This window comes from Lagopus muta, chromosome Z (assembly GCF_023343835.1).
Source record: "Lagopus muta isolate bLagMut1 chromosome Z, bLagMut1 primary, whole genome shotgun sequence".
NCBI classification, from domain to species: domain Eukaryota; kingdom Metazoa; phylum Chordata; class Aves; order Galliformes; family Phasianidae; genus Lagopus; species Lagopus muta.
The window spans coordinates 66,726,757-66,754,673 of NC_064472.1; the positions used below are offsets into that span (position 1 = coordinate 66,726,757).

The 27,917-nt window shown below is 40.7% G+C and overlaps 1 protein-coding gene across 1 annotated transcript in view; it reads left to right on the top strand.

Moving 5' to 3' along the window:
* PRDM6 (PR/SET domain 6) overlaps nucleotides 1-27,917 on the top strand; it is a 73,581-nt gene that overhangs the window by 3,778 nt on the left and 41,886 nt on the right. Inside the window, exon 3 of the mRNA XM_048931972.1 lies at nucleotides 5,510-5,817. Coding sequence (XP_048787929.1) covers nucleotides 5,510-5,817 — 308 coding nt within the window. The remainder of the gene's footprint in view (nucleotides 1-5,509; nucleotides 5,818-27,917) is intronic.

Sequence of the window (27,917 nt, forward strand, 5' to 3'; positions counted from 1 at the left end):
CCGGGGGAACTGCGGGCGAAGCGTCAGCGTGGAAACGCGTTCAATTGAACGCCTGTTTAAAGAACAAATGCAGAGCTGGTTAGGGCCCTGCAGCCTCGGCGGGTGGATGGGGACCGCTTTCCACCCAGCTTCGGGTTCGGAAGGACGTTTTAGGGCGGTGCGGGGGTCTGATCCCCGGGGGTGGGGGTGCGGGGCAGCCGGGAGAGGACAGTCGGCCCTTGCGGGACTGCTCCCTGTGCCGGCACGCACCAGCGTGCCCCGGCAGTGAACGCAGAGCACGGTGTCACCCACGCCAACGGTTCCATTCGGTGTCGAGGTGAAAGCGTGTACGGCGAAGACGTTCGGCACCAGGGCTGTTGGGATGTTTTCTCCAGGCTGCTGGTAACCTGTATGATTTAGCTGTTTTACATCATTAGTTACCCAGCACCCTTAAATATAGCAGATAGCCATATATTAGATTGAGGTTAGGGAAGGTGGTGACTGTTTATTTAGGGTGATAAAATGGTCCATCAGCAGTAATCTCCATCGATATGTGCCACCAGTAGATGAAGGATGAGGGGACAAGCCACAATTAATTGCCCTGTAGTTTTGTAGGAGAGAGTGGAGCCGGTGCGGACTGAACTTCGATCTCCTTTCCCAGAACCTATTCATCATCTCTACATTGTATATGGGGGTCTCTCAGGGGCAGGGGGTGGCAAGGTTTATCTACACACAATATTCTTCTACCCTCCTTATACCTGACACGGGAATTTAATTCATTCAAACGTTCAATCGAAGGCAGAGAAAAACAAGCCCTGCTCCCCAGCCAGCCCCCCACCCGCCTCTCCAAAGGCAGAGCAGCCCCACAGCCGCTCTGCCGGCTCCCCTGTCCCCGAGGCGCGCAGGACACCTCAAATCCGCGGCGGAGCTCGGGCCGAGCGGCGACTCCGCTCCGGGGCGGCAGCGCAGTGACCGCGCCGTGTGTCCGGGACGCGGCCGCCCTCGGGAGGGAGCACCGTCCCGCGAGGGCGCTTCGCCGGTCGGGCTCGGGGCGGCAGCGGGGAACAGGCGCGGGAGCCGGCTGGGGGTCGCAGCGGAGCCGTTCGAGGCTCGCCGGAGGGTGAACCGCGACCCAGGGGCGGCGGGACCCGCGCGTATCCCGTGCAAAGCAACTCCCGAGACAGGGATCCGAAAGGGACAGGATGTCTGCGTTGGAAAGGGCGAAGGCTTGGCTCGCGTCAGGAAGGCTCAGAGCATATGCGAAACAGCGATTAATTTCTCTTTGCAGCAGTAAAAAGAGATTACTGTTAGCTCGTAGTGAGAAAACTGAGGCACAAAGGGGCACGATGGGCAGGAAAGCGTTGGCCTTCAGGAGATGAGGGGTCCAGCCTCGCCCTGCCACCCTCCTCCCGGCTGGGTACCTGGGCCCGGCCAAGGACGTAGCGCTGGCGGTGGTGATTTATGCTTACAAGGAGCAGCACGGTGTGAAATGATGGCCACTTGCACTGGATACCTGTGTGCTTGCAGTGAGTTATGAAGGAGGGGGTCAGAGGGCGTTCTTCTTTAAATACCAGCAAACTGCAGGTATCCAGTGTAACTGCACCTTTGAAGCGTATTATTGCCGAGACAAAAATGTATTTCTTCCATTTATTGTTACAGCTGGTTTGCTGGTTTAAGCGCTGTGTTGGGCTCTATCTTGTTCTGACAAAAGTTTTCTCCTCTCAGATTTCCTTTAAGATATGCTCTAGCAGTGCTATTTAGGTACGAGAATGTTTAGAATTATATTCTGGGGGCAACAGCCAGCGCTTTCCTTTTTGCTCAGCACTAGCACTTGTAAGCGTACTCATGGAGTTATGGTGCTGGCATTACACTGTGCTCATTTTTATGGAGCCAAATAAACGATAACATACTGCACTGTACCCAGAAGAGTCATACCAAACAGCTCCGCTAGGAATTTTTTTTTTCTCCTTGCTTTTTCCTTTCCTTAATCCTCACGTCTATAGGCCATGAAGGTATACAGAGAGGAACTGATCTCCTTCCATACAGCCTGGCTGCACTCAGACCTGCAGTAGTGCATTTCTAGTGACTTTTTATCAGGAGATACTCTGCTCTGACTGCAGTCCTCCTCACTTTTTCCATTTTCAGCAAATTCCTCAATTTTCTCCCATTTCTTACTTTGTTTCTTGATCTGGGGCTTGAATGTGTATCTCTGTTAGCCATCAGAGTACAGCCCTCAGATGAGGCCTGTGCTCACACTGCACTACGTGGCACTCCAGTGCAGAGCTCACACGTGTCCCACCGAGCCTCCCACACCTGTGGATCTTGCCCAAGAGTTTGCAGACTCTTGCAGTGGTCACAGCTCTTTCTGTCTCAAAAAACAGCACAGAGCCTTTTCTTCCATGTGTGCATGTTGTATTACATGCTATATAGTGTTTCTCTCAGGGATATTGTTAATCCTTTTTGCAAGGATGTGGGTAAGACCAAGTACGGTCCTATAAAGGGCTTCCTTCTGTTGTCCCAGGAGGCAAGGAAGTCCATGCATCGGGTTTCTGCAGGCAGACTGCCTTTAAATGGGTGGTATGGCACCACAGAAAGTGCATCTGCATCACAGCCTCCCATGCATGTCAAGGAAAAGAGGTGCACTGGCTTTTTTCTGAAGGCAAAGTAAATTGAACCCTGCAGGGCTCCCAATCCTCACAATATTTATTTAGTTTTTAGTTATTATTTTTAAAATTAAATAAAAACTGGATCTGTATAAACCATGCAACTTAGAAGAAATTTAGTACTTGAAGGCAGACTCCCTCCCTCTCTACAACAAGCCACAAGCCAAAGCAATTTGAGAAGATGTCCCATTTTCCAAACCTTCAGCTTTGGCAGGACAGAGGGAAAGGAGCACAGCAGGAGATAAGATACTGCAGCTGCCAAGCATTAAGATGTTACCAGTGTTTTTGGACAGCAGAAAATAAATAGCATTATGTGTGACTTTCTGCAAGGGTAAATGACAATGACATGGAGTTTGTTTACACTTCTCTTTGATTTCTTAATCTCTTTTCACTTAAGATGTTGAAATAAAATGTTTTACCCGTTCATATTGTCGGAAAGAAGTCAAGAAATCTTCATCATGGGCAGTTGCTACAAGTTGTGTGCCTGAAAGAATTTGCATGTCTGGGAGTAGGATGCAAATGACACCAAAAGTGGTCTGAATGGAGACATGAGGAAGCCTTTGCATGTCCAGTGTCTGTTGCTACAGGGGCACGGTGTCTCTGAAACAGTCCCTGGTAACATGGCATCAGGAAGGAGAATTATGTGTATAAAGATGACCAAGAATCATGGGCAGACTGGATTGAAGGGCCTGCCCTGGGTGCTAATTGATGTTGTAGTCAAGCATCCTCTCAGTAAGCCCTCACTTTTTCTGCCCCATATTTTCACTCTAGCTTGCATGGTAAGATGCAAGATTTATTCAAAGTGTGCTCAGATGCCAATTAGTTTAGTTTAGTTTAGTTTAGTTTTTTTTTTTTTTTTTCTATGTGGGATCTCTTCCTGCATGCTTCCTGCATGGGATAAATTGTGGTGCCACCTTTGAGATCTTTGGAAATGCCCAAAACACAGGGCTGCTTGGTTACAGGTTTCTGAGAAGGAAAGAAAGATGTTGTGCTGATACTTCCATTTCCAAATTAGCTGTGGGAACAATCCCAAGCCCCCATCATGTGTGTGCTGCCTTCTATCCATTGAGCCTAGAGATGGCTGTAGGAATATTGGCTGCACAGCAGTCTTCTCTCAGGACTTGCCAGAATCTTTTCCCCACAGTCTTGCAACATCAGCCCCCAGCCACCTCTGGCTGATACGGCCAAGCATGCAACCCATGCTGCAGCAGGGGCTTAACCCCACAGAGGGGTCCCTCACAGTGGGGTGTCTCCTTAACAAACTGCTCCAGGACCGTGCAGAGGTGTGATTCAGGTTGGTGTCCTGCTGGCCTTCAACCAGCACTGCACTGCTGAGTTGGGCTCCTGTGGGCTGTGGCGTGCAAAGCTTCTGTGGAGCACAGATCTGAAGGACACTCACGAAGGCATAGCAGACCCTCAGAAAACGAGCTACCAATATTGTCACAGTTCTGAACTCGGCAATTTTTGTGTGGTATAATGTAAAAGAGGTGGATGGAAAATAGGGCTTAGAAAGCCTGCCTAAAATTCAAGACAGGCTGCATTTCAAATACACAGCTTTCACAGATCTTCCGTGGCCTTAACTGAGCAAAGGAAGGTTCCCTCTGACGGCTGTGCAGGGAGAAGACCTGCCTGGCACAAGTGTGCCCACTGTGGGGTGAGGCACAGCTGCTGGGAGCTGTGGCCGCTGCCATCATCCAGCACAGGGCTGCAGCTAAGAGCAGCCACTCTTATAGTGAGTACTGTGCTGCACTTGTGTATGTAAGCAGTGTAAAATTATTAGAGAAAAGTCATAGGAACTTCTATGGGAGTACTACAGTATAGTTGCTGTTTTCCCTGTTTATTTGCATTTCTGGAATAAAAGCTTTTCCAGTAATACAGAAGTGAAACGTATGGAAGAGAGTAACACATTTCAGTAGATTTATTGTTGTGTTAACTCAGCAACCTCTAGAGAAATGGGTTTCCCAAGCATGAAACATTTTCCTGGAAGTGGTGCATTCATGGCATGTTCAACAGTGTGTAACGGAAACAATTTACCAAAATTTCCTTTGCTCAGAAAAGAACAACCAGATCCCAAAATAGAGCAACATCATCCTTTAGTCACGCAGTTAGGGAAATTAACATTTTTGTAAAAACGATCTTTCTTCTTCAGAGCTGCTCACCAAGCCAGGCGCTCTGTTCGTGGCCTCAGCTGCATAGAATTGCAGAATCCTTAGCAATTGGAAAAGACCTCTGGTATCACCTAGTCCATCACCATCCACGTGCTGCCAAAACTGCCCGTTAAACCGCATCCCTCTGTATGCAGCAGGCACAGACCCTGTGCTCCAGACCTAACACATTTTTCAAATATGTGCTAGGGAGAGATGATATTTGCTACAAAATATTAATTTTGAGATTAGATGTGGTCATGAGAAAGTAAATGTCTGCACATGCTCCCATTTGCCATTCATCGAGGTCCTGTAGAAATGTATTCAGGTCTTCACTCTGTAAATTTGGAGTGAATGTTCTTCTACAAAAGGGATGAAATTAAATTCCATTCCAAATAAACCAAGCTGTGGCAAGGCAGTTGGAAGGCACTTGTCAAGCGTTATCACTGGTGAATGCCTGGCTGGAACGCACCGCGGTGGCTTACACGCACTTTTGGTGACCCAAAAAGTAAAACTTAAATGTTGCATCACCAGAAAGGAGCCCTGGCAGGTCTGCAAACGCACTGAGTGTGCAGGATGCACACCGGGCCCTCCTTTGGGGTTTCTTATGAAGGGCCTGGCAAAGCAGGGGCCGTCCAGCGCAGCATGCCAATGGGCACCGCGTGACGTGGGCTGCGGGTGGGCCTCGGCAGCGCCGTGCTAACAGCTTCCCTCTGCCCCCAGGATGCGACATGTGTGCCGACAACCGCAACGGCGAGTGCCCCATGCATGGCCCGCTGCACTCCTTGCGGCGCTTGGTGGGCACAAGCAGCGCGGCCGCAGCCGCCCCGCCGCCCGAGATCCCTGAATGGCTGCGGGACCTTCCGCGTGAGGTCTGCCTCTGCACCAGCACCGTGCCTGGCCTGGCCTACGGCATCTGCGCTGCGCAGCGCATCCAGCAGGGCACCTGGATCGGGCCCTTCCAGGGCGTCCTGCTGCTGCCGGAGAAGGTCCAAGCGGGAGCCGTCAGGAACACTCAGCACCTCTGGGAAGTAAGTCGCTGCCTTTGTTCCTTGTCAGAGCTGGCTGTTTGGAAACAGACGTTGAGTGTAATCGTAGTTTTACAGAGTGAAAGCAGAAGAAAACAGATCAACAATGTAAGCCAGCTAACCCAGCGGGTTTGGAAATGTAGCCAAAAGCCTTGACCCACTGAGGGCACCCAGAAAACCACGGGCACCTCAGAGCACACATTGCAGAGCTGGTTGGGGCAGGTACTGTGGCACAGAGCACAGAGCTATAGCAGGGATTGCAGCACACAGCGGTTCTGGAATTCTGATATGAGAGGCAGGAGCTGCCGGAGCTGCTGGGCCACTGTCCCGGTTGTGTGTGTCACCTGGGTGTGTGGGGAGGACATGTGCTGTGCCCTGACACAGTCTGCGGGCAGTGCATGGAGCTGCTGCACTTCCAGGCACGACTTCTTGCTCACAGCTCAGTCCTCCTGCAGCCCTGCACTGACCACGGGTTCCCCTAGAGATGCTTCTGACACTTGCGTGCATTTCTGTTTGTCACCATCGTAGAGAGAGAAACAGGGATAGCTGCTGTGTTCAGGTTGCGGTGGATTGGTTTGTTTCATGATGAACGCTAAATAATCTGCTGTGGTTTGGCAGAAGAGCTTATACACCCTCCTTTGTGTTCCTTGACTGCAGAGGGACATGCATGGCCTTTACTGGTCACAACCCTGCACGCAGTGTCCCATGGAGCGCTGGATTCCATGCTGTTTGTTCATGGATGGTAACAATGTCCTATGATTAACTTAGGAAGAAGAGATGATATTTTATACACAGGCCTCACAGATAGTAGGGAACAAGTGCAGTCCTTGTGTGCATCAATACTTCTATAATTTCTAAGAGTGGCCTCCTGTCTACCTGGTCTTTTGCCATTAGTTCTTTACTTTGTCCTGGCAGGAGTTATTTCTTAGTCAAGTTCACCATAGCCACAGTAGCACTGTCAGACCAACTGCCACGAAGAGGTAGCAGGAGTGTGCCTACAGGTGTAAAGGTGGTGTTTGCCCACCTAGACCAAATCAGAATCTTCAGGAAATCAGGGCACATGCTTCCTGGTGAGGCACTTGACAAGAAATCCCAAAGATAGCAGGAACCCTTTTATTGTCTTCAGGATGATGCAAGTGAAAGGGAATGGATTCTCAAATATATTTGACGTTGTGAAGCTGATATGCTTAGTATAGAACTCATTCATGGAAAATGTGCATATTTAGCTGTTCAGTTCTTTGGGACTGGAAACCATTTCTTTTCATTCTTTTGTTCTGTTTTTCATGCTACCTGGCAAACATGACCTGTTTCCATTAGCTGGACCTCCTATGAAATTTCTCTGTGCAGATAAATAGTAATAACACATGAGGGGTTTGCCTTGAAGTATTTGCTCAAATGAGTCATTGTGGGAAAAGAGAATGCTTCATATTAAAGTGTAAAAGATCTATCCTGGTGCACACCTAAAGGTGTCCTACTCCATGAAATATTGTGTGACTTGAAATGATTGGGAGTTTTTTTGCTGCTTTCTGTAGAGGTGGTATTCCTCTGTTATATCAGGTGCTATTAAATCAGGCTTAAATCTGTTTCTGACAATGCCTGATTGTTACAACGAGAGCATTATAAGATAAGTTGTCAATCTTTTTTTTTTTTTTTTTAATATAATTTTATAATGACTTTGAAGTTTTATAATGTTCAACCTGGTTTAAACTACTTTGCTTATGAGAATGCTAAATAATAAAGCAAACTTGTCAGATCATTGGCTTACATAAACTATTGAAATTTAGTGAAATAAATGGAGTTAGGGAATTGCACATTAATTCTCACTATTAACATCATCCATTAAAAATTAGATTAATTCCATATGAATCAATGTTATGCCAGTTAAGTTACAAATACTGGTCTTTTTTTTTAACAGGCAAAAAATCGACTGATTTCAGGTTAACTTAAAAATTGTTGAAAGCAATCAAGGAAGGAGTTGGGATGGGGTGTGGGACGTGTCTGTGGGAAATTGCCAAAAGCAGAGAAGAAAAAGATCTCGAGAAAAAATAAGATTTCCAGACTCAGGCCACCAAAGAGTGTCAGCTGAGTTTTTGCATGGGTTTGGTCTTCTGTTCTTAACAGACAACACAGATTTCCTGCTGGCTAGCAAAAATGAGTGCGTATGAGTATTTTTAGTGATTTATCTTCAAAATAAGTACTCAATTTAGTTTTTTAGAGGGGAAGTATCACGGGCAGCTCAGATTATTTTTGCTAATGCCAGAAATTGTTAGCAAAGAATAACATACCCCAAGAATTAGCTAAACATAAAGCTTTGGCCATTTCTTATTTATTTTGACTTTCAATTTGGTATGTTTTACCTATCAGAGAACTAATGTTTAAGTAAAAAAACCCACATAGCTAAATAAAGTTGGCAGAAGGTGTGTGGGGGTTTACAAAGCTGAGCTATGAAAATAAATAAAAGCAATAGAAAGTATGCATTTGAGTAGTCTGTATTCTTTTAGTCTATATGGTATGAGAGCGTGGATTAAGTGACTGGAAGTGTTAAAGGAGTTTCTTACTGTCGTCCCTCTTTAAGCTGTGACTGCAGTAAATTCTTCTCCATGAATCTGTTCAAGATGGCTACAAATAGCGGTATGCCTACCGATCTGTTGTTCAGCATTAGGTCTTGATGGACCTCATGAAGATAAATTATCTTTCTTAGTATTGCAAATGGCTTTCTAATATATTTTTCTTTGTCTCTGCATTCCAAAGTAAAGTTGATACGTAGTTGTTTTCATTTACAGCTCTGTTTTCAATGTACCCCAGATAAATAGAATCACGAAGATTTTCAAGCACAGTTACTAATCTGGCGGCTTTTTCTTTTTATTTTTTTCAGTTCTCTTTGTTGTGGGAAACATCAAGAAAACACTGCATTTGATGTATAGTTCAACACTATGGAAATATGCTTTAGTCTGTCTGCACAAGTGTTCCCACCATGCAGTCAGTGTTTGCTTTGTATGTAATCCATATCGCATAATGTACGGCGACTCAGGGTGAATTACATACCATTCCATTACCTCACAAAAGGCCTTGACACCTATGGGTGTTCATGGGAAATTATTGAGTTCTCTAGCAATCAGCCAAGATGATTTTTTATAACTTACAAAAAGATCTGCCCCTCAGAAAGCCAAAAATATTAGTCATTTTCAGTTGTAGCTCTTTTTTCCCCTTTGGCCCTCTTCTATCATATCCAGAGTTTGCTTGTATTTTATAAAAATACAATAAACTCTGATTTGTTTAAAACAAAAACGGGACTGGGTGTATTAAATAAACACTCTCTTTAGTAATACAGACATTTATTCCAGCACTGCTTGATAATATTTTGGATTTTTTTTTTCATTTTGAAGTAATGAGAACAATCCTTTTGTTATTACAAAGAAAACAGAGACTTTCTCAGCAATTAAGTCCTACTGATGAGAATGAGATAATTTTCCCCTAATGTGTTTTCTAATAAAGAACTGAAAAGGCAAACTTGATTCCAACATATATGAAAACATTATCTCAATTATTAATGTGTCCTTATTCCCTGGAGATAAATTAATCTAGTTGCGCATGGTTTCCCCTTTCTGTTTAACATCAAAATTTAATAAGAGTAGACTTAAGGAATGTATATGATATACACTTAACATTCTAATAGAATAAAATGTGAGGTTTAAAAGGCATGAGCATTTTAGTACCCAAAGTTTTTCAGGCTCAAATCTTTCAACTGTGAGTTCTGGAAATAGTTAAATCATAAATTCCCCCCGTGAATACAGCTTAAAGGAAAAAAGTTTTACTGACAGACGTATCAAAGAATGGAACCTTACCGTTTCCTTTTCTTAATTTGCCCAATAAACAGTTTGCTGTCTTGCTTGTTTTTCTATTCGCTGGAGATGAAGTAGTCTTTTCCTTGGAATAGCCTAGCAGCATCAGATACATTATTTTAGTTTATTTTAACTTGACTTAGTTACAATTCTTTTTGTTTAATATATATATTTTTAATTTGCTATCTCTTTTTTTTTTCTTTTTTTTTTTTTCTTTTTTGCATTAATGTGCAAAATATACATACAATGTGATGTTCATTGGTGCACGTGCCCTGTTAATAAAGAACTCAGCAGTTCTTGTGCCTCAACTGAAGTCAAAGAAATCACTGCCTTTGGCTGCACCCAGACCTGTAATGTGCATTTTGCTGGGACACGTGCTGGCCGGAGTCCATGTGGTGGTACCTTCCACTTCTGTCCTGATTAATCTGCAGAGAGAATCCCTACCTTTTCAGTGGAGGACTCATTCCAGTTATGTTGATAGATTTGTATTTAAATTCTCAAAGCTGTAGTTTTGGGCTAAATTCACTGCTACAGCAAAGCACTAGGGGATAGAATTATGTGCATGCCATAGTTCTATTATAAAGTGAAAATTATGTTTCTCAGTAATCCATCATCTAGTATTCTAGACTGCTTGTCAGCCCTGTTTCAAATATGTCATGTTCATGAAATTCAAATAATTCTAGCTTAAAAAAAAAAACTTGCTGATACTACTATTATATCTTAAATTGTGCAAATTAACAGCTGCTGCCATTCTCTTGATGTTTTGTTTTGCTTTTCTGTGTTTGTTTGTTTTTTTCTGTTGTTTTGCATTTATTTTCTGTTACAGATCACATTAATTTTTACATTTATGCAGATTTTGAATTCACATACTGCCTACTGGAAACCTCCCCAGTGTTTTATTCAGTACCTTACTGGGCCAAATGTTGTTAGAGCAACTTCAGCATAGCAGCTGCTTTCATTTAGGTGCCATAGAAGAAAATCACACTAAGTTGCTATAAAGCAACTTGCCCACATTAATATTTCTGTATCACTTAATATCATGCATTTCCATTTTTTTTTTTTGTAAGTTATAGAGTCAATCTAAAGTTATTTTGATCCCAGATACAAAAGCTAGTTTGTATTTGATAATTCTATTTCTTAGGAAAACTAAATGAAAACCCTTTTCCTTTAGAAACCTTGCATGCTTGATAAGACACCTTATCTTTATATAACTCAGTATCTTCAACATATTTATTCCATGTAAAACAAGGTGTTTGTTGTATGCCAGAGCAAATATGTATCCCTAGGAGCATGTGCAAGAAAAAAACAAATCTCATTCGACTTCCTACTTAATGAAAGAAATTTTCCAATAAAATTTGGAGGGCAGTTGCATACTGTTGCAGAATCTCAACTCTGTTACAGAAAATGAAAATTCTGAGGGCAATACCAAAAAACAACAGCAAATCCCATATTGTCCATATGATCCAAATTGTGAGATTGTGCAGTGGCTGTTTTTCCATAGCATATACTGTCACCTTGGCAGTTATAATGTGTAATGCACATTAAGTGCTGACAACAGAACACAAGTAAATATAAAAGCTCATTTCTGTCTTTAATTGACTGCTTTCTGTCTTGTTCAGAAGTGATCCAATCACCCAAATTCTGGAAACATTTTCCCTTCCCTCTCCTCTTTGTTACAAAATTTCCATTGTTGGATAAAATCCACCTTTACAAAGCAAGAAATCACTCTTAATTTACAGTAACATTAGCAGTGAATTATTTCTACTGACTTTTGATTGAATATGGGTGAAAAATGCACTGTTTTAATGAGATATACAGACATCCAAAAATATATTGCAATACATGTAGGAGATGGATTTGATAAGCCAAAACTGCATCCAGCACTTTTCTGCATGGAGATGCTGCTCAGTATTTTTCAGAACTGCCTCAGCCACTTCATATGTTCTGTTTGCCCAGGTTGCATGTCATGGAACATGCGCTGACTTTAACATGCAGATGATGCTCAGTGTGATGCTCAGACTTTATATGTCTGCTTAACATAAAAACTGTAAAATTCAGCCTAGCATGTGCGTTCCTCCTATGTGTTTGGCACCTTTCTTCAGATAAGTTACAGAATTCCATTATCCAAATTGTTACACATGTGTGACAGAGGTTGACCTTTAGTCATGTCAATCCTTTTTGTGTAGGCCTCAGGCTCCAGCCTAATGGCTCAAAGCCTGATTTACTCACTGTAATAAGGGCAGGAGGTCGAGCAATTGTCAGCTTGCCTGCTCGTACTCGTCTCAGAGCCTGGTTGAAGGCTGTTAACACAAAGCTTTTCAAAGTGAATTTACAACCACCACCACTGACAGAGGCCAATCAGTACACCATAAATGTCAGGTTAGTGAGATTGAGCAGTAAGTAAAGTACTGGCAGCCCACTATTGGCTGAAATCAATTGCTTTAGGTTTACCGAGAATAGCAATCTGTGTATAACTACATTTCTGGAACTCGTTTAAGTATGGAGTGCAAGCCTGAGTACAGATTAGGGAGAATTACCCCCCAATAATAGCTGCAGCACGGAGCTCTTCATTTTTTATTCTTCTGCACTAATGGTTTATGTGATTAATGATCAGAAAGTTGTTGGACCTGCCTCTGAATTAAAGAAACAAGATTATTTCATGCACAGGGGAAAAGAAATAAGAATAAAAATAAAATGGCTTGCTATCTTATCTGGGCAAAGAGGACTGGGAATTTTTTAAATGTGTGGGCTCACTAGTACTGGACTGTTCCAGGGAAGGCTTTTTCACATGGAAACAGTGGCCTTCTGATGTTATTTTGCTACTGAGAACTATCACAGAATTCACTAATGAGTGATTACGTACTTGATGGTCTGAATATCCATGAGATGTTGTTACCCACAAGACTGGATGTTTTTATCATTTTGTGCAGTGACAGCTTGGACAACAATTCATTTGGCTTTGAAAGCATCAGCATTAAAATGTAGGAATCCATTAAAATGCTGTATGCCAGGATTTATAAATTAGGCAATTTCCTTGATTATTGCAATCATTTACAAAATTGATTATCCCAGTGTGGTATAGGCAGATTTCAGCAGTGATCATTGACAACAGGCATGTCCTCTAATATCTATACTCATTGTTCTCTAAAAGAAAAGCCACTCCACTGCTATGTTATTCTCCATCTCAAGGTCAATTACGCATTGCAAGAAGTCTACTGATGTAGAAGATCACACATCTTTAAAGGAAAACTACACCAGCTCTTTATAGATGGCAGCAATAGCCTGAAAGTGTTTTTTTGTGTTGATTTTTCTTGCCCTATTGTTTGTAATTTGCTTGCTGATAGTCAAGACATTCATTTGAATCTGCAGTGTGTATTCTCTTTGCGATCCATTATTGAAAGGTAAATAATTTTGGCAAATTGCAGCTGTAAATATTTATTTGATTGAAGATTTAAAAGTCAATACTGTGTTTTATTTGTTGCATCTAAAAGTTCTAATTAACCAATAGATATAGTGTATAGTAACTTCATTTGGGTCAATTATTTCTGCAAGACATTATAAAGACATTGTGTCACAAAGCAAATACACTGTAGAAGTTTTCCTATATTAAAACAAATACAATAAAACCACAAAGTGCTAGCTACCAACCACAAAATGACAGCTATTTCTACCTGTGTGAAAGTGAGCAATACGCACACGGTGAAAACCTCCAAATGCTAAAGCTCAAAATGCTGGTGAATATAGAAGATTATTTTTGCCACTGTACATGTGTTTCAGCTGGAACCACAATGAGCTAATTTGTGCCAAGCCTCATGCAGATTGTAAGCTTCCAGGGCTGGTATCCTGCAGTTGTTAATCAGCCCTTGCTTGGACAAGATAGCCATTGATGCTGTCAGGAACTTTGATTTAATGGGGTCTTCAGGCATGAGTGAATAACACAGTATCATTTTGATCACAGTTCTAAATCATTTTTTTCCAAGATAGGCCGACCATTCTTTCAGAGGCACAGAGGCATCTGCATGTTTGTCTGCTACTGTACATGCAACAACAGTAGTGCACAGTTAGCTTAACGGTTAGCTTAACCTTTGAATGAATGTTTTAATTTGACTTCAGAATAGTGTTTCACTGTGAAGAAAGAAAGGATTGCGCTGCTAATAACTATGTAGTGATATGTTTTATTTAGTTGAATAATTTTTAGCATCAATAATGTTTTTTTTGTATCTTGTAAGAAATCTGTAACTCGTACGTTTATTGCTCGTACTGTATTACATACATGTTTCATGGATTTATCAAGGTGTACATAAACTATTCAATATCTTCACAGCAATTCAACCTGGTGTGTTTTGCACAAGCAAATAAAGGTAGTAATTTCAGATCATTTCTGATAGTGGTTTGATTTTATCCATGAAACTATCAAGTTGAGAAAAGTGATTTTATCAGAAGTATGAATACTCCTACTGAAACAGATGCCTCAGGAAGGCTCTGTTCTTCATGCCATACCTGAAAGAGAACCCTGTGTTTGGATGTGAATGAATGTTCAGTATTCATTACAATCCTAATAACAATAATAATAGTAACAGTAACAATAAAAACAAGAATAATAATCTTATATTAAGTAAAATGTCATGTGTAAAGCAAATTGAGTATGCAAAGGTAGGATTCATGGCTGTTACCTAGGCCAATCTTCCGCTTGTTTAAAGATCAGTGCTTTTTAAAAAATTGTTTATTTCTTCTACTTGCTGCCCAGTGTCATGTCAGCAGTCACTATGGAGAGCATGGAATTAGCTTTTGTCAAGCTATCAAGAGAAATTTTAATAGCAGGAGGGTTTGGTGACTGATGTTATAGTTAGCACACTATTTTACAAGCAGTTACAATAGAAAGTAAAAAAAAACCAAACAAACAAGAATACCAACAAAACACAAAATTTTGTCTTTTCAAAATTCTTTTCCGTTTCTCAGTCTTAAGTTGTCTTGAATTCTGCCCCCACTTCTGTTGCTCCAGTAAAAGCAGATGAGTCAGATCCCCAATTACTCAGAAAAATGAGCTGGAGTTCCATAGTTATTTTTTGTCATTGTTTATTTGTTAGACTTTGGAATATCAGTTACTATTTGGTCACTTCTTAATTTCCAATTGGAGATGTGCAGTTTTACTGGGCTACAGATGTTTTCTTGGTTTTGTATTAACTCATGTTGTGGTGACCAGCAAGACCGCAGTGAGAACTGTGGACAGAAATATTTGTTCACCTTCAATGTGACAAACATCAGAAGATGCCTACTCTATGCTGTATGTGCATTTTGTGATAATGTTTCTCAAAGCAGTGATGAGCGGTGGAGCGGGCTGTGATACTGGTCAGCTAAATTTAGGTCTGGCCAGTTGCAGTAAAGGTAAAGCTTGTCTTGGTGTTTTTACATGCCTTAATTTTGAATTCGGAAGCACGTTGTTTTTGAGGCAATCATAGGTTGTCTCTGTGTTGCTGGGGTCTGCTCTCCAAGTTTAGCACAGCATCACAGACAACTCTGAAGTGGCATTAAAAAAGGAAAGAAGTCACTCTTTGATTGTGGATAGATCACAGCCTCTAGCTGAGGCTCTCTGAAGCTTTCTTACTACAGCTGTTTCCAACACCTTCATCCAGTGAATGCTAAACTTGTTACTCCAGGGAGATACCACTGTAGCATACTGCTTTAGGTGGCCCAATAGAGAGCACCTACTGCTTGAATTACTATTACTGCTTGTAAGCTTTGGCTCTGTAATACCTGAATGAATTCTGTACTGAATTTTTAGAATCATACAATCAATCACCAAGGTTGGTCTAAAATCTTGCAGTCCAACCATCCTCCTGTCACCAACATTTCCAACTAAACCATGTCCCTCAGAAAAGCATCTAAATGTTTTTTGAGCACCTCAATGGTCGGTGACTCCACCACTGCCCTGGGCAGACCATTCCAGCTGCCTGCTGAATGAAATGGCTTCTTCATACTCAGCGCTACTTCCTGGGAGAACAAAAATTGTTCAGCTGTCACAGGGTGCTGAAGCATCCTTGCTGGAGCAGCATTAAGGAAAGCAAATTATAATACTGGCAGGAGTTCAGATTGTGCCTGGTTATTTTGAATAGCATGCTGGAGGAGAGGTTCTTCTCATTGGCCATGTTTTAGCTTGAATTGAACTCTCTGCACACTGTGATGAAATCCTTTATGCATATACATTCACATATATATGATGGAACTAGACATACAGACTAATTTTTTTCACACTCCTAAGCATTGCCACTTACTTTAATTTAAACCACCTTGCCTCTGCCCATTCAACTCATGTATTTGCTATTACACTTTTCCATTCCATACAAAGGTAGACGAGGGCTTCTTTAGCTCTACCAGGTAGGCTTCCTAAAAGCAACAATTTTTGCATCTTGACTACATCTTGTGCTCGACTGCTAAAAAAACTGTGTGCAGAATTAGCAGATGGCAGTGAAGCAGCCTCACAAAACCTTCTGTGTGTTGCTGTCAAGTGATCTAACTTTGGAATGGAATTTAAGCTAGTCAAAAATGGAACCTCTGGTTTCTGCATTCCTAGAAGAAAAGTGTTTTTCTTTTATGAGTATGGTTTTATTTCTTTCTTGAAAGTGGTGAAAAGACCAAAAGATACCTTGTCTTTCAGAGCAAACATTCTGAGAAGAATTTGACTTTTCATGGCAGAGTATTTTATTTTTTTCAATTATTTGATTCCATGATGCAGGACTATTCTTCATTTCACAGTAGGAAAACAGCTGGATAGATTGGTTATGTGCCTCTAGATGGCATACACTGGTAAAATTCAAGAAAAAATACTAACATTTAATGCTTTTTTTTTTTTTTTTTTTTTTTAAAGTAGAGCAAATACGTAATGAGAATACTTAATCAAAATGGATAGGTCACAGGAAAAAAAGCTGGCTTTTTAGTGAGATTACTATTTTCATGGAAAAAGAAAGTACAGGTTGCAGGTTAGTAAACTGCCTTCTTAAATACACAAAAAGTTACATGAAAATTACAAATTTCACTTAATGCTGCTGCAGCCTTTTGGAGCAGCTGGTACAGTGCAGCAGTCCAAGACCTCAGCTATGCTTTCAGCAGTGTTCTTTCTCCCAGCTTTCCTTGCTCCCAAACCTGCAGATTGGCTGGCTCTGGCATCTCACCAGAGAGAAGTCCTTACTGAGAAACTAGAGGTCTCATTTTTGTGTTGTGACCAAAGTTTTTCATTGGACTGGACTCCTCCTGTTTTTCATGGCCTAACACAGAAGAATTTAGCTTGCTATCAACCTTCAAGCATATTTAAAGATCAGAAAAGAGTGTAGGAAGCTTTGTTTCTTATGCAATTACAATGAGAATCAAAGTGAAGATGAGCATCAGCATTTCCACAGAGCACACATTAATAATCACTGACATCTTAAGGAAAATACAGTACCGTTGTTCAGATCTTTGCATCAAAGTTTTCTGATTTGAATTTCATTCTCTTTCCTTTTCTGATGGAGCCACAATCCCAGCGGTGCGCCTGGGAGAAGAGGTAGCCTATTAAGAATATTAATTTGCTTCCCTTGTTTGTGCAGGATGGTGTCCACTGTATCCCCTGCCCAGAGGTCTGGTGAATTTCTAGCAGCAAGAGTTCTCCGGCAGCAATCACATGGCCTGTGCTCAGGGCTGTCTTAGCCATACACTGTCGCATTAGAGGAGGCCATATATCTGAGCCTGGGTGGGCTCAGACAGTAACTCTGGCTAAACAGCCATTTGACCTTGGGGTCTGCCATTCCCCACAAAAGATGGCTGTGGGTCAGGCTGAGGTCTACAGCCTCCCTTTCCTCCAGTAACCACATTTGTTTGTCTCTTTTCTTAACCTTTGTGTTTTCTTGTTTATTTAATCAAATGTTAATTTTTATGCCCTAATTATCCAAAAATGATGTATCCCAGAGGCATTAGTACTGCAGGAATTTAACCTCATCGTGTGAAGCAGAATTTTCCCTTACTTTTATGTACATTTTCAATGCTTGCTGCTAAGCCAAATCAGATGGTGTCTTTTCAGAGATATAACTGCCTTGTTGGATTACTTTAAGGTCTTAGTTGGGTCTTCATGGCTTATCCTTCCTTTGGAGCCTCTATTTCTTCCATATTATCTGAAATCTCAAACATCCTTTGACTGTACATTATGCTGTTTGCTCCCACTCTACAGCCTGCATGTGCCTGTGTTTCTGAGCAGAAATAGCCTCTCAGGACTCAGTCAATCACAACAAGAAGTCATGATAGGTGATGAAGAGGTACAAGCAATGCCTCCTGCCCTCTCCAGAGCTGAGTAGCACACAGCTTCCATACTACATCCACACCCGCTACTTGTGGATGGAAAATTCAGGAAAAACGCTCCTTTCTCTGTCACATTTCACCTTCACGTTATCTGTTTTGAGGGATGGCAAGCATCAAGAATTTAAACTTATTGCTGTACCCATGAAGAAAATTGCTGGCTACACTGTTAAACCATTAATCCATTTCCTGGCAATAATTTATGAATAGATCCAGCCCAGTGAAGCTACAGACCACCATGGTGTTCCTCTCACTCTTTTTTCTTTTTTTTTTTTTCACTTTTTCTCACTTTTGTTTGATAGTGCTATCATTTTTTAATTGTTTTTACTTCTGTTACTAAAGTGAAAATCGTATGTTAAATTTTTTTGGTGTTTTTTAAAAGAAGTATTTGCATTTGTCTTATTAATTTCTACAAAAAAGATAAACGTTCTGGCTTTTCCTTTTTGTGTAGAAGGTGACTTAATTTATGTGAGCATTAGCAGTAAGCTTTCTGTTGAGGTCATTCATCTCTAGTTCTAGATGTATTCCTATATAAAGTGTGAAAAAAATTTCTTTCACAGGGAAAGCTGGTCTGAATGTACATTCTTTATATTTGGCAGGTAATTCAATTCATTTATTTATTTAGATGTGGCTACAGACAGCCATTGAAACTTGATATTTATATGATAAATCTCTAAAAGTATTAGTATTGAGAAATTCCTGTGTGGGAAAGAGTCATAAAGCACTCAACAATCAGACTGGCATAGACAGAAAGACTGAATTTCTCCCTCCTTCATTGTCTTTGATGGTCAAACCATAGAAATAGGAGTGCTAGACTTCTGCTTCTCCTCAGCAAATTCATATATCTATGGAGCAGAAAAAGCAGAACTTTAGATCATAGGGAAAATTGGGGCATCAGTCAGATGCACGCTGCTAAAACAATGTGTTTGAAGAAGATGATGGAGAGCAGGATGGCTAGGCAATAAAGTGCCAATTAATTTGAAGATGGAGCCTGGACTCTCTCAGACGTGACTCTTGCATGAGATTACTGTCTCTTTTCTCTTTGTTCTCAGAGATTACAGGTAATTTCAGTGCTCTCTCATAAGGCAGGATAGATTTGTCTCATGAGCATTGGAGTGCTGACCACTTTCTGATCTGCTTTTCTGAAGGCAAGCTATGGATATCCCACAGACAGTCAAAGCAAACTATTAAGAAATGGCAGTATTCAGGGTTAGTTGTTTTCCTCCTGTCTTCTCATGGTTTTGTGCTCTGGGTTTTTCTCGCTCTCTTGTTGATTCATTTAAATATTTTACATAGTTTAAGGTATCAAACTTTCAAGTACTACAGAAGATATCTTGTGAACATTTTTGAGCATGAAAAGGTATTCTTGGAGATCTTTTGCCTAAGTGTATTTAGAACTGCAGTAGGAAATATGATACCACAGTAAGGATAGACCATGGTCAGGCACAAATGGGCACAATCTTGCTATCTCTCTGGGCTAAGTTGATCAGGTGCAAGCCTGAACTGGACTTCCAGCCTTGTGGGAGATGTCTGCTAACACAGCATAATTCTCTAGTGCTAGTGGTGCAAGCCAGTGTTTGTTGTGAGAGCTGGATGTCAGTGCCCTCCAGCACAGCTTTATCCTGTTCTAGTTAGGAAAACTGCATGTCTACTTGACCAGCAGCTTCCTGAATTTTCTGAAGACTTAAAGATGAGATAGTCTTCCACTTAGTTCACCTGTAGGAAGTTTAGACTGACCATACTAGTGACAGGACTTCTTACTGGTTCCAGATAAACCCTAAGCAGACAGTGCAATTACAAGTACTGAGTGAGGTCTCATACTTTCATAATAGGGCAACTATGTACATATACACCAGCTAAGTCAGTTTCATAATTCCTTATTATTTCCTGACATGAAAAATCCTAGTAACTTTGCTATTTAAGCAAACAAACAAACAAACAAAATCTCTCTCTTGTGTTCTTGACAGCAGTAAATATTATCAGTGGAGACTTGCATGCTGTAAGCTCACCCAACAATGTAATCCCAATCCTCTATTCCATTAATGGAGTGTGTTCCAGTATCAGAACCTGACGTCAGCTTGCAGGCTTGTACCACAGTCCAGCAAGAAGCAGCAGAAAGATTAGGTGAGCAGCAGTTTTTGGAGCTGTCTGGTGCTCTGAACCTCACAATGTGATACCAGAATGTGGAATTTTTAAAAATTATATGCCTGCATGTATTTCTTACTGACACGTATATATTTCGTTATATCTTTCATGGTGATTGTACTTGCAAATGAATAAAAAGACAACAAGGCTACTCCCCATTCTGGCAAAACAAAATGGCAGAAATTTCAAAGACTGCGGATATTTTAAATCCATATGTCAGTGCTTCACATTCTGCATCCTCATGGAGTCTGTTGGAAAGGCACCAGGGTGAAGGAGAGAGACTTTCTCCTTGTTCATGAGTAGAGGAGCATGTCTTTGAGCTCTCCAGTGAACACTGTGGCTTTTTACCTCACCAGCAGAAGGGTCATGGCAGCTGTAAATCGTTAAAAATGGGTAGTATTGTGTCACTGAAATATCTTTGAAGAGCTGCATTGTGTCTAGAGACCACAACCAGAGAACTGTGGGAAAACCCAGGAGAGTACGAGGTGGCTGTGGAGGCAGTCAACTTCTGGGAGAACACCATTGGATGGAGCTTAATGGGGTTTAATGTACTCTGTTAATGTCTTATTTGTGACTTTGAGTGCTTGCTTATACATAGAAAAAAATGGCAGAAGAAGCAGGTACCATGCTTTGGCTATAAAATGTTGTTATGTGTATCTTTCAGAGCTCTGTGCTCTACGCTGGGCGACCAGAGCCTTTGCCTTCACAGCCTGTGCAGCTCTGAACCTTTGCTTTACCTCCTAGGCCACTGAAGAGGAGAGTAAGACTGCTGCATCTCCCTGTCTGAGCTTTGCATGAGTAGTACAACCAGATCTCATTGTGTTTGTCTTCAGTGGGTGGTTACTGGGAATTTCTTCCTTCAGGTGACCAGGTATACTCTGTTTTCTCTGTGCTTTCCAGTGAGGCCTGGGACTGCCCACAGAGGTTGGACCAGTGACAGTGGTTTGAGATGTGGTGGGAAGAGTCATCTTTTATTACACTGTGTGTGTATTTGTGCTCTGTGCTGGCTGCCATTCACCTCTATAGGTTTGTCATAATCTCTGCAGCTTCAGATGGGGCTGACTCATCAATTCTTGCTCTAGCAAGCCTCCACCATTGAGGGTAGCAGATACCCATGGACACCGGTCCTTTCCCTTTTGTGCATTTTCTTGGATGAAATTTAATGGCTTACGAAGCATAGTCTGGAGTAGACAATAAAGGGATCACTCCTGGCTTTAAAATCCATGAAGCTATGAAGCCAACCAAGAAAAGTAACAGTGTCTGTGTAAACCTTATCAAAATGGAGCTCTGCTCAGTCTCCTAAGTAAGAGTTTCTGTGCTTATAAATTCCTCTCAGCCTCCTTTTCTGACAGAGTGCAGCACATCAGAGGAATTGTCTGATAAAGATGGGGAGAGAGGAGAGGGATTATTATAAAAGCCAGCCATGTGGCTTCTGCCCGGAAGTCTGCATATTTCCCTTACACATGAATTGGCATATACAGACTGCAGCTTAACCCAGTGCTCCAAAGAAATAATCATGTGGAAGTATGAGCAACAGTAGCTCTCAATTTTCATGCAGTGATGCTATTGCAACAGCACTGAATGCAGCCATACACCACAACCCCCACAGCTGTCTCTTTGGCAAACCTTTTGATAAATTGGATCTTGATATTTACAGAATCTATTAAAATACAGCCCATCATGTGTTTGTTTATATGTTGACAAGATGATGTACACCCTGTGGGTCAAGGGTGATGTGAACTGTTTTGGTGTTCTTGTCAAAGCAGCTAAAAAAAGAGCATTTAAATATTTTTTGTAGAATAATTGTCTAAGAATGCAAGAGCAACATACAGAATTCCTACTTTGAAAAAATCTCTACTGATCTGACACAAAAATCCGAGCTTGTTATCAATCAAAAAGACTTTCCTACTTCTTCTCTAATATGTTAGAAAATTGGCAGCTCAGATAGAAAAACAAATAGCAAAAATAAACAGAAAGGAATTGATTTAACTACTTGGGTGGCTTACACAGTACCATTGCAGACTTTTCAGTTGGTCAGTTATTAATTATATATTATTTTACCAAATGAGACTTGATTGCAGCACATAAGTAAGTCAGAATGGGCTTTATGAAGGTATCAAATGTATTTCTTTGAGCATCATTTACATGTATTTGAGGTTTTTTTTCTGTGAAAATATGAAGGAGAAACGCTGTTTGGAATTCAATCATGCCAGTCTAGTTCTTGTAAATCCAAATGCAATGATATTGAGTGTGTTACCTATCTAAAACTGGACCCCAGGCTCAAACACAGAAGTATTCCATGCTTCATTGTTATTATACTGTATTCTCATGAAGTGGAATAAGTGCTGAGATGACCTATTGTACAAGAATCTCTTTCCATCTCATATGTTCATTGCTTGCTTTTTTCAGAACCTTGGAGTCATGTGCCTCAGAAATAAATGAGACCTATTCCTGTCTGAACATAAAGATAACACATGATCATTTCAGTGTAAGAAAGGAAATAATGGAAAAGAGAGGTTACGGAGGATGAATTTCAGATGAGCAGTAAAACCCCAGTTCACTCAAATGAGTCATATACATATGAAAGTGTTGGGATATCCGAATATTCACTCTGTTCTGACAGCCACTACATTTTAGAAAGGAACATGTGCATTTGTAAAGTAGAATGGAGCTAGGATGGAAAGCTGACAGAGCAGAAGGGTATGTGAAAATGAAGAATGGGCAAGTAAAGCCAAGAGAAGGAAGAGCTATCTCTAAGCAGGGAGAGAAAGCAATGACATGGGGCATTGCCAGTGAGGAACATGAAGTATCTGAGCTGTCCTGAGGTGTTTTGCTGAAGAGATGGAAGGGTTTGGAGTTCCTCTTCCTGAAGAGAACAAGGTGTGATGGTTTGGTTCTGGTGGGAGCTTATTCCTGTGCCCAGTGGATCCTAGGAAGTCTGAGCTCTGGATCATGCATAGGAAAAGAAGGACAACAGACTCTTTGTCTGTTAGTATTGCAGAAAGTAGGTTTGGGGTTTTTCTGAGATAAAATGCTGCTAGATTTTTTTTCCTTATTTGTCTTTTCTGTTACATATTTCCAAATCTGTTTTGCCAAAAGAAGGAGAAAAAAAAAAAAAAAAAAGCTTATAACTTTGTTTCTAAACGCAAGCCAAGAGCCTCCTTCACAGATCTGGGAACTTCTCCCTTCCCCTTTACTCCTTCAGCTTGCTTTAACCTTGCTCCAGAAGCAATAATTTAAACATGGCTTTTATATTTTTTTAATTTTTTTTTTTTTTTTTTTTGGCTAGTGGTCCATGTCCATCAGTGTGCTAGTTGCAACTCTGTTCTGCAGACAGTTGCCAAAAGGAGGTGAGATGATAATACTACCAAAAGCAAAGATCATCAGGTGCTAATACCATTTGCTCATGCTGGACACATCTACATGCAATGAGGTGTCAAGCTGAATTATTTCTGAATGAGCTATGGTGTATGCACAGCACAATAGGGCTGATTTCTCAATATTGTTAGTGCAGATGCATCATTGCAGTGGGCCCAGGTGTGACACACTAGGCTGCATAATGTAAGATTTGAGATGCTGCTCCTGAAGCCACTCAGATCAGAGACCAGGGCAGTGAGCAGGCTCTTTTGTTAGTCTGAATTGAAGTCGTTACTGCTGTAAGAAAGAAAAAGAAAAAAAAAAAAAAAAATTGTCTCCATTTGCCCTTTCTGTTGAAAAAATGAGCTGTTTATTTCAATGGTCTCTGATTAGATATCCTAGATCTTTCAGCTGTGTGATATATGTGAACCTCAAATGAAAAAATCTTGAGGACGTTCATGTTTTCACTAAACTTAATTTAAAGTGTTAATCTCATAGCCAAATCAGAGATTCATTATCAAACCAATGAAAATACTTGTTCTGCTTAGTTCTCTGGAAGCTTACATAATGTTTTGTGTGTGAAGTTTTAACTACTTAAGCTGTAAAGTGTAAAGCAAAGGAAGAGGGTAAACACGATTTTAAACTCAGGATAGATGCAACAAAAAACCTTGACCAATCATTAAATTTTCCTTCCCTTCCCTTCCCTTCCCTTCCCTTCCCTTCCCTTCCCTTCCCTTCCCTTCCCTGTCCCTTTCCCTTCTTGCAGTGCAAGTTATACCCCTGTAAACTCAAACTGGAATTACAGACAAATGTCACCTTTGCATTACATTTTCCAGATTTTCCAAGTTTGTCAGGCTGAATGCTCTTTGGACAACGTTTCTGACAGTTTAATTAATTATAATGGAAATATAACAAAATGCTCATGCCTCTAACTGTATTCTTTGGCAAGTATTGCACTTTATGAAGAACTTCATAACTCTAAAAAGGAAAAAAAAAAAGCCAATATATTAGTTTGGCTTTTTCATTTTTATTAATGGTCTTTGTTATGTGCTTCCTTATGTGGGAAGCAGACTTTCAGGCAAGAAAAATGAAAACAAGAACAAAATAAAAGTCTCTTTCAACATCATGCTAAAGGGCTCAGCTCTCAAGAGCATTGTGAATGGATTAGCTCCCATTCAGTGAGTCTGTTTAGAAATAAAGAGGAATGGTTTAGAGTTTAATCAGTGGGTATAGGGACTGGTTATAGGTCAGGATTTGGAGGGGGGAGGAGGGGGATGGCATAAACAGAGAAAACAGCCAAGTAACCAACTTGTAAGAGCAGTTGCTTCCACCAGAGGCAATTTGTCCAAGGCTCCCTGGTGGTCTGTAGGACCTTGCAAAACGTTCTACAGATTACTTGGAGAACTGAGTTCAAAGCAGTCTCCCTAGGTGGTACGTTTGTGAGCTGCATTTCAGCAGCATTGTGACAGATGCTTTCCTTACGCAAGACAGGACCTGCACCATGCTTTGCACTGGCATTCCATGAAGATTTCCACATATCCAGTGAAGGATGGCTGTGTGCTCATTGAGCACTTGCATGCTAATGCAGGCATTCAGCCTGTCCATGAAGTCTTACCGTAGCGGAAAGCAAGTATCAGTGTTGGACACGGATACAGCTTGCCTCAGCAGCCTGTGACCTGGCCTTCCTTGTAGCTGGTCGCAGCGCCTGGATAATAATATTATGTTAAGAGTCACTAGATGACACTATTACATAGTTTCATGCAATCTTAGTGTCTTTGAAGTTATGTGGTACAGTCTTCAGTGTTAAAGTTTCTGATAGCTTACACTGCAGTGAGCACCAGGAATATTTTCCCTCTTTCTGGTTAGGTTTTGCTGGAGAAATGGAGTTGATCCTTCACTACAGACAAAACTGAATTTCACATCATTCTTATTCCTATTGTGCTTGTCCAGTCATCATAATGTAATGATAGAAAGTGTTTATACAATCTTCCCCCACCCACCTCCAAAAGCATGAGATTGCAACCAGTACTATGAAAATGACTGATGTTTTGAGCTCTAAACAGCAAGCTTTATCCAGGCTGTGGCATCTTGCATGCCATCATCCCCCTCTCTCAGTCACTAATATGTGATACTGATAAGTATCTAGTCTAAGTTGGTTAGCTTTGCTTGTGGAGCACTGCCTGCTGAAGGAACTTGTTTCTCTTCGTTTTCTCAGTGGAGACAAATGACACTGGGTTACTTAACCTTGGCTGGTAAATGTTATGGTAAATGCACCTTTAACTCACTAAAAACTGAATTTACACTTGATGTGAGCATAGGAAATGATCAGTTTGCCTTAATGTCAATTCACCTTTAAGGGTTTGTTACGTTGTAGCCAAAGATGCCCCTTCAGCTCCCAGCAGATGGAAATTATCTAGCTTCAATCAAGGCACATTTTTCAGCTCCATACGTTATGTAATTCCAGCAATACTGAGTTTGCCTTTGGATGTAAAACTCACATTAAAGGCTTGGTAATTAGCCTTTAGTACACACATGCTTAGGTTTACCCTGTTATTAGTGGCTCAGATAACTAATTTACACCTAGAGAAAAAATCTGTCTGCATCAGTCACTTCAGCTGCAGTGCAGACATGCACTAAGTCAGTGAAATTTAAAATTCTTTATTATACTTGATGTATATAAAGGCAAAATTGCATTGATATCCTCTCCCATGCAATGCACCTGATTTGTCTACTAAAGCAAAAACTATTTAATTTAAGCACTATTTTCCAGGCACAGAGCCACCAATGTTTTCATTGCAGAACATTTGTTCCCAATTGTAGCCATCAGAAGGTCAGAAAAAGTTCAAAATTGCATGATGGGGTTTAGCTACTTGTTTGGAAAAATAATCTGGTCATTGCCATAACCTGTTATAGTAAATTGTTTTGGTTGTATGATGTAGGATTTTCATATTAATTCCATATTTTACATGTATTTATAAAACAGTTGAGCTTTTACTATTACATCTCAGATCCGTACAGTTTTATAATTGAGACATTTGCAAATTTACAGTTAAAATCATTTCATCTGAGACTAAATATAAATGCATTTTAAAAGAAAAACTTCAGATAATTGCATTGTGATGGATCTTTTGAATCTTGTTCATTTCTTCTCTCAAAGATATTAAATCAATACAAATTTCAAGACTGACTGTATGCAATATATGAATGAAGTGTGTGATGAAACTAGATTTTTTTCTCATCTGTGTGCACATAATACAAATCTGTGCCATTAAAACTGACAGAGCATTTGGGCAGAATTGCAGTGTTATGTAATATTCTACCTCAGATGTAAAGTAAGGTTGCCTTTAAAGTAGTGTCTTTTATTTATTTCCATGGAAACTGCAACAGGTACAAAGAGCACAATAACACTGTCTGATAGAACAAATTCTCAGCAATAAAACAGCATTTTTCAGCATAGTCACTGCCATCTGTTGCTTTCGAGCATTTTAAGAGGACTCACAGAGAAAATACGTCACAAAAACAATATTTTCATTTTATGGATATAGAATATATAAAGAAATGAAATGTGTAATTGCCAATGATTTAACAATAGTACTTAGCATTGATTTAATCCATTTAATTGCCATTCTTAGAGGACAGTAATCCCTCCTTAATTTTCACTTAGTTTGAAGTAATAGATATTTAAGACAAAGTTAAATCTGAAATGTGGAAAAAGTAGCAAAAGTAAGTGGCAAGAGGAAATGTCATTTTCTTCTTTCAGGACTGCCAGACATTCTGTATAATACAGGATATCCTGTATATATAGTGAAGTCAAATACAAAAAGCATACAGGGCACACACTCTTCTGTATTGTCATGGCAATTATGCTTTTCCAAATACCCAGCAGCTTGAATTTCCAGAGGTTCAAAAAAATGGCAGCAGCATCTGAACCTATTGCAAGCACAATCAGTCCAGCACGTGATGTTCGTTGAGCCTGTGCAAAGTGTGCAACAAGAGCTTTTTGTCCAGCAGTGTTCCAGACTGTGCTCTCTTAGGATTTCATTTTCCATGGCGTGACTTCTGAAAGTAGTTAGGTGGAGTTGGGATGCTGTGGAGGAGGTTGTTGAAGACACCAATGAGTGTCAGTGGGGATCAGCAAAGGTCACTCTCCCAGTCAATATAGGAGCATAGAGCAAAACTTACAGTTTTACTTGTTTGCTTGGTTAGTTGTTTTGCTTGTTTTTGCTTTTGTGGGCCTTCATCATTAGTGTCACACTATTCTCTATTTTCACATCACAAAGTCAGGTATCCCGGGATGCCATTCGTCCTCTTTGATAGACTGCCTGGCATTTTGCTCTTTCATGTGCTGAACTTCTAGTGGTATCAGTTGAAGTGCAATGTGTGAAATAAGTGAAAAATATTTAGATATTTATGTTATACACTGGAATTATTGTAGAC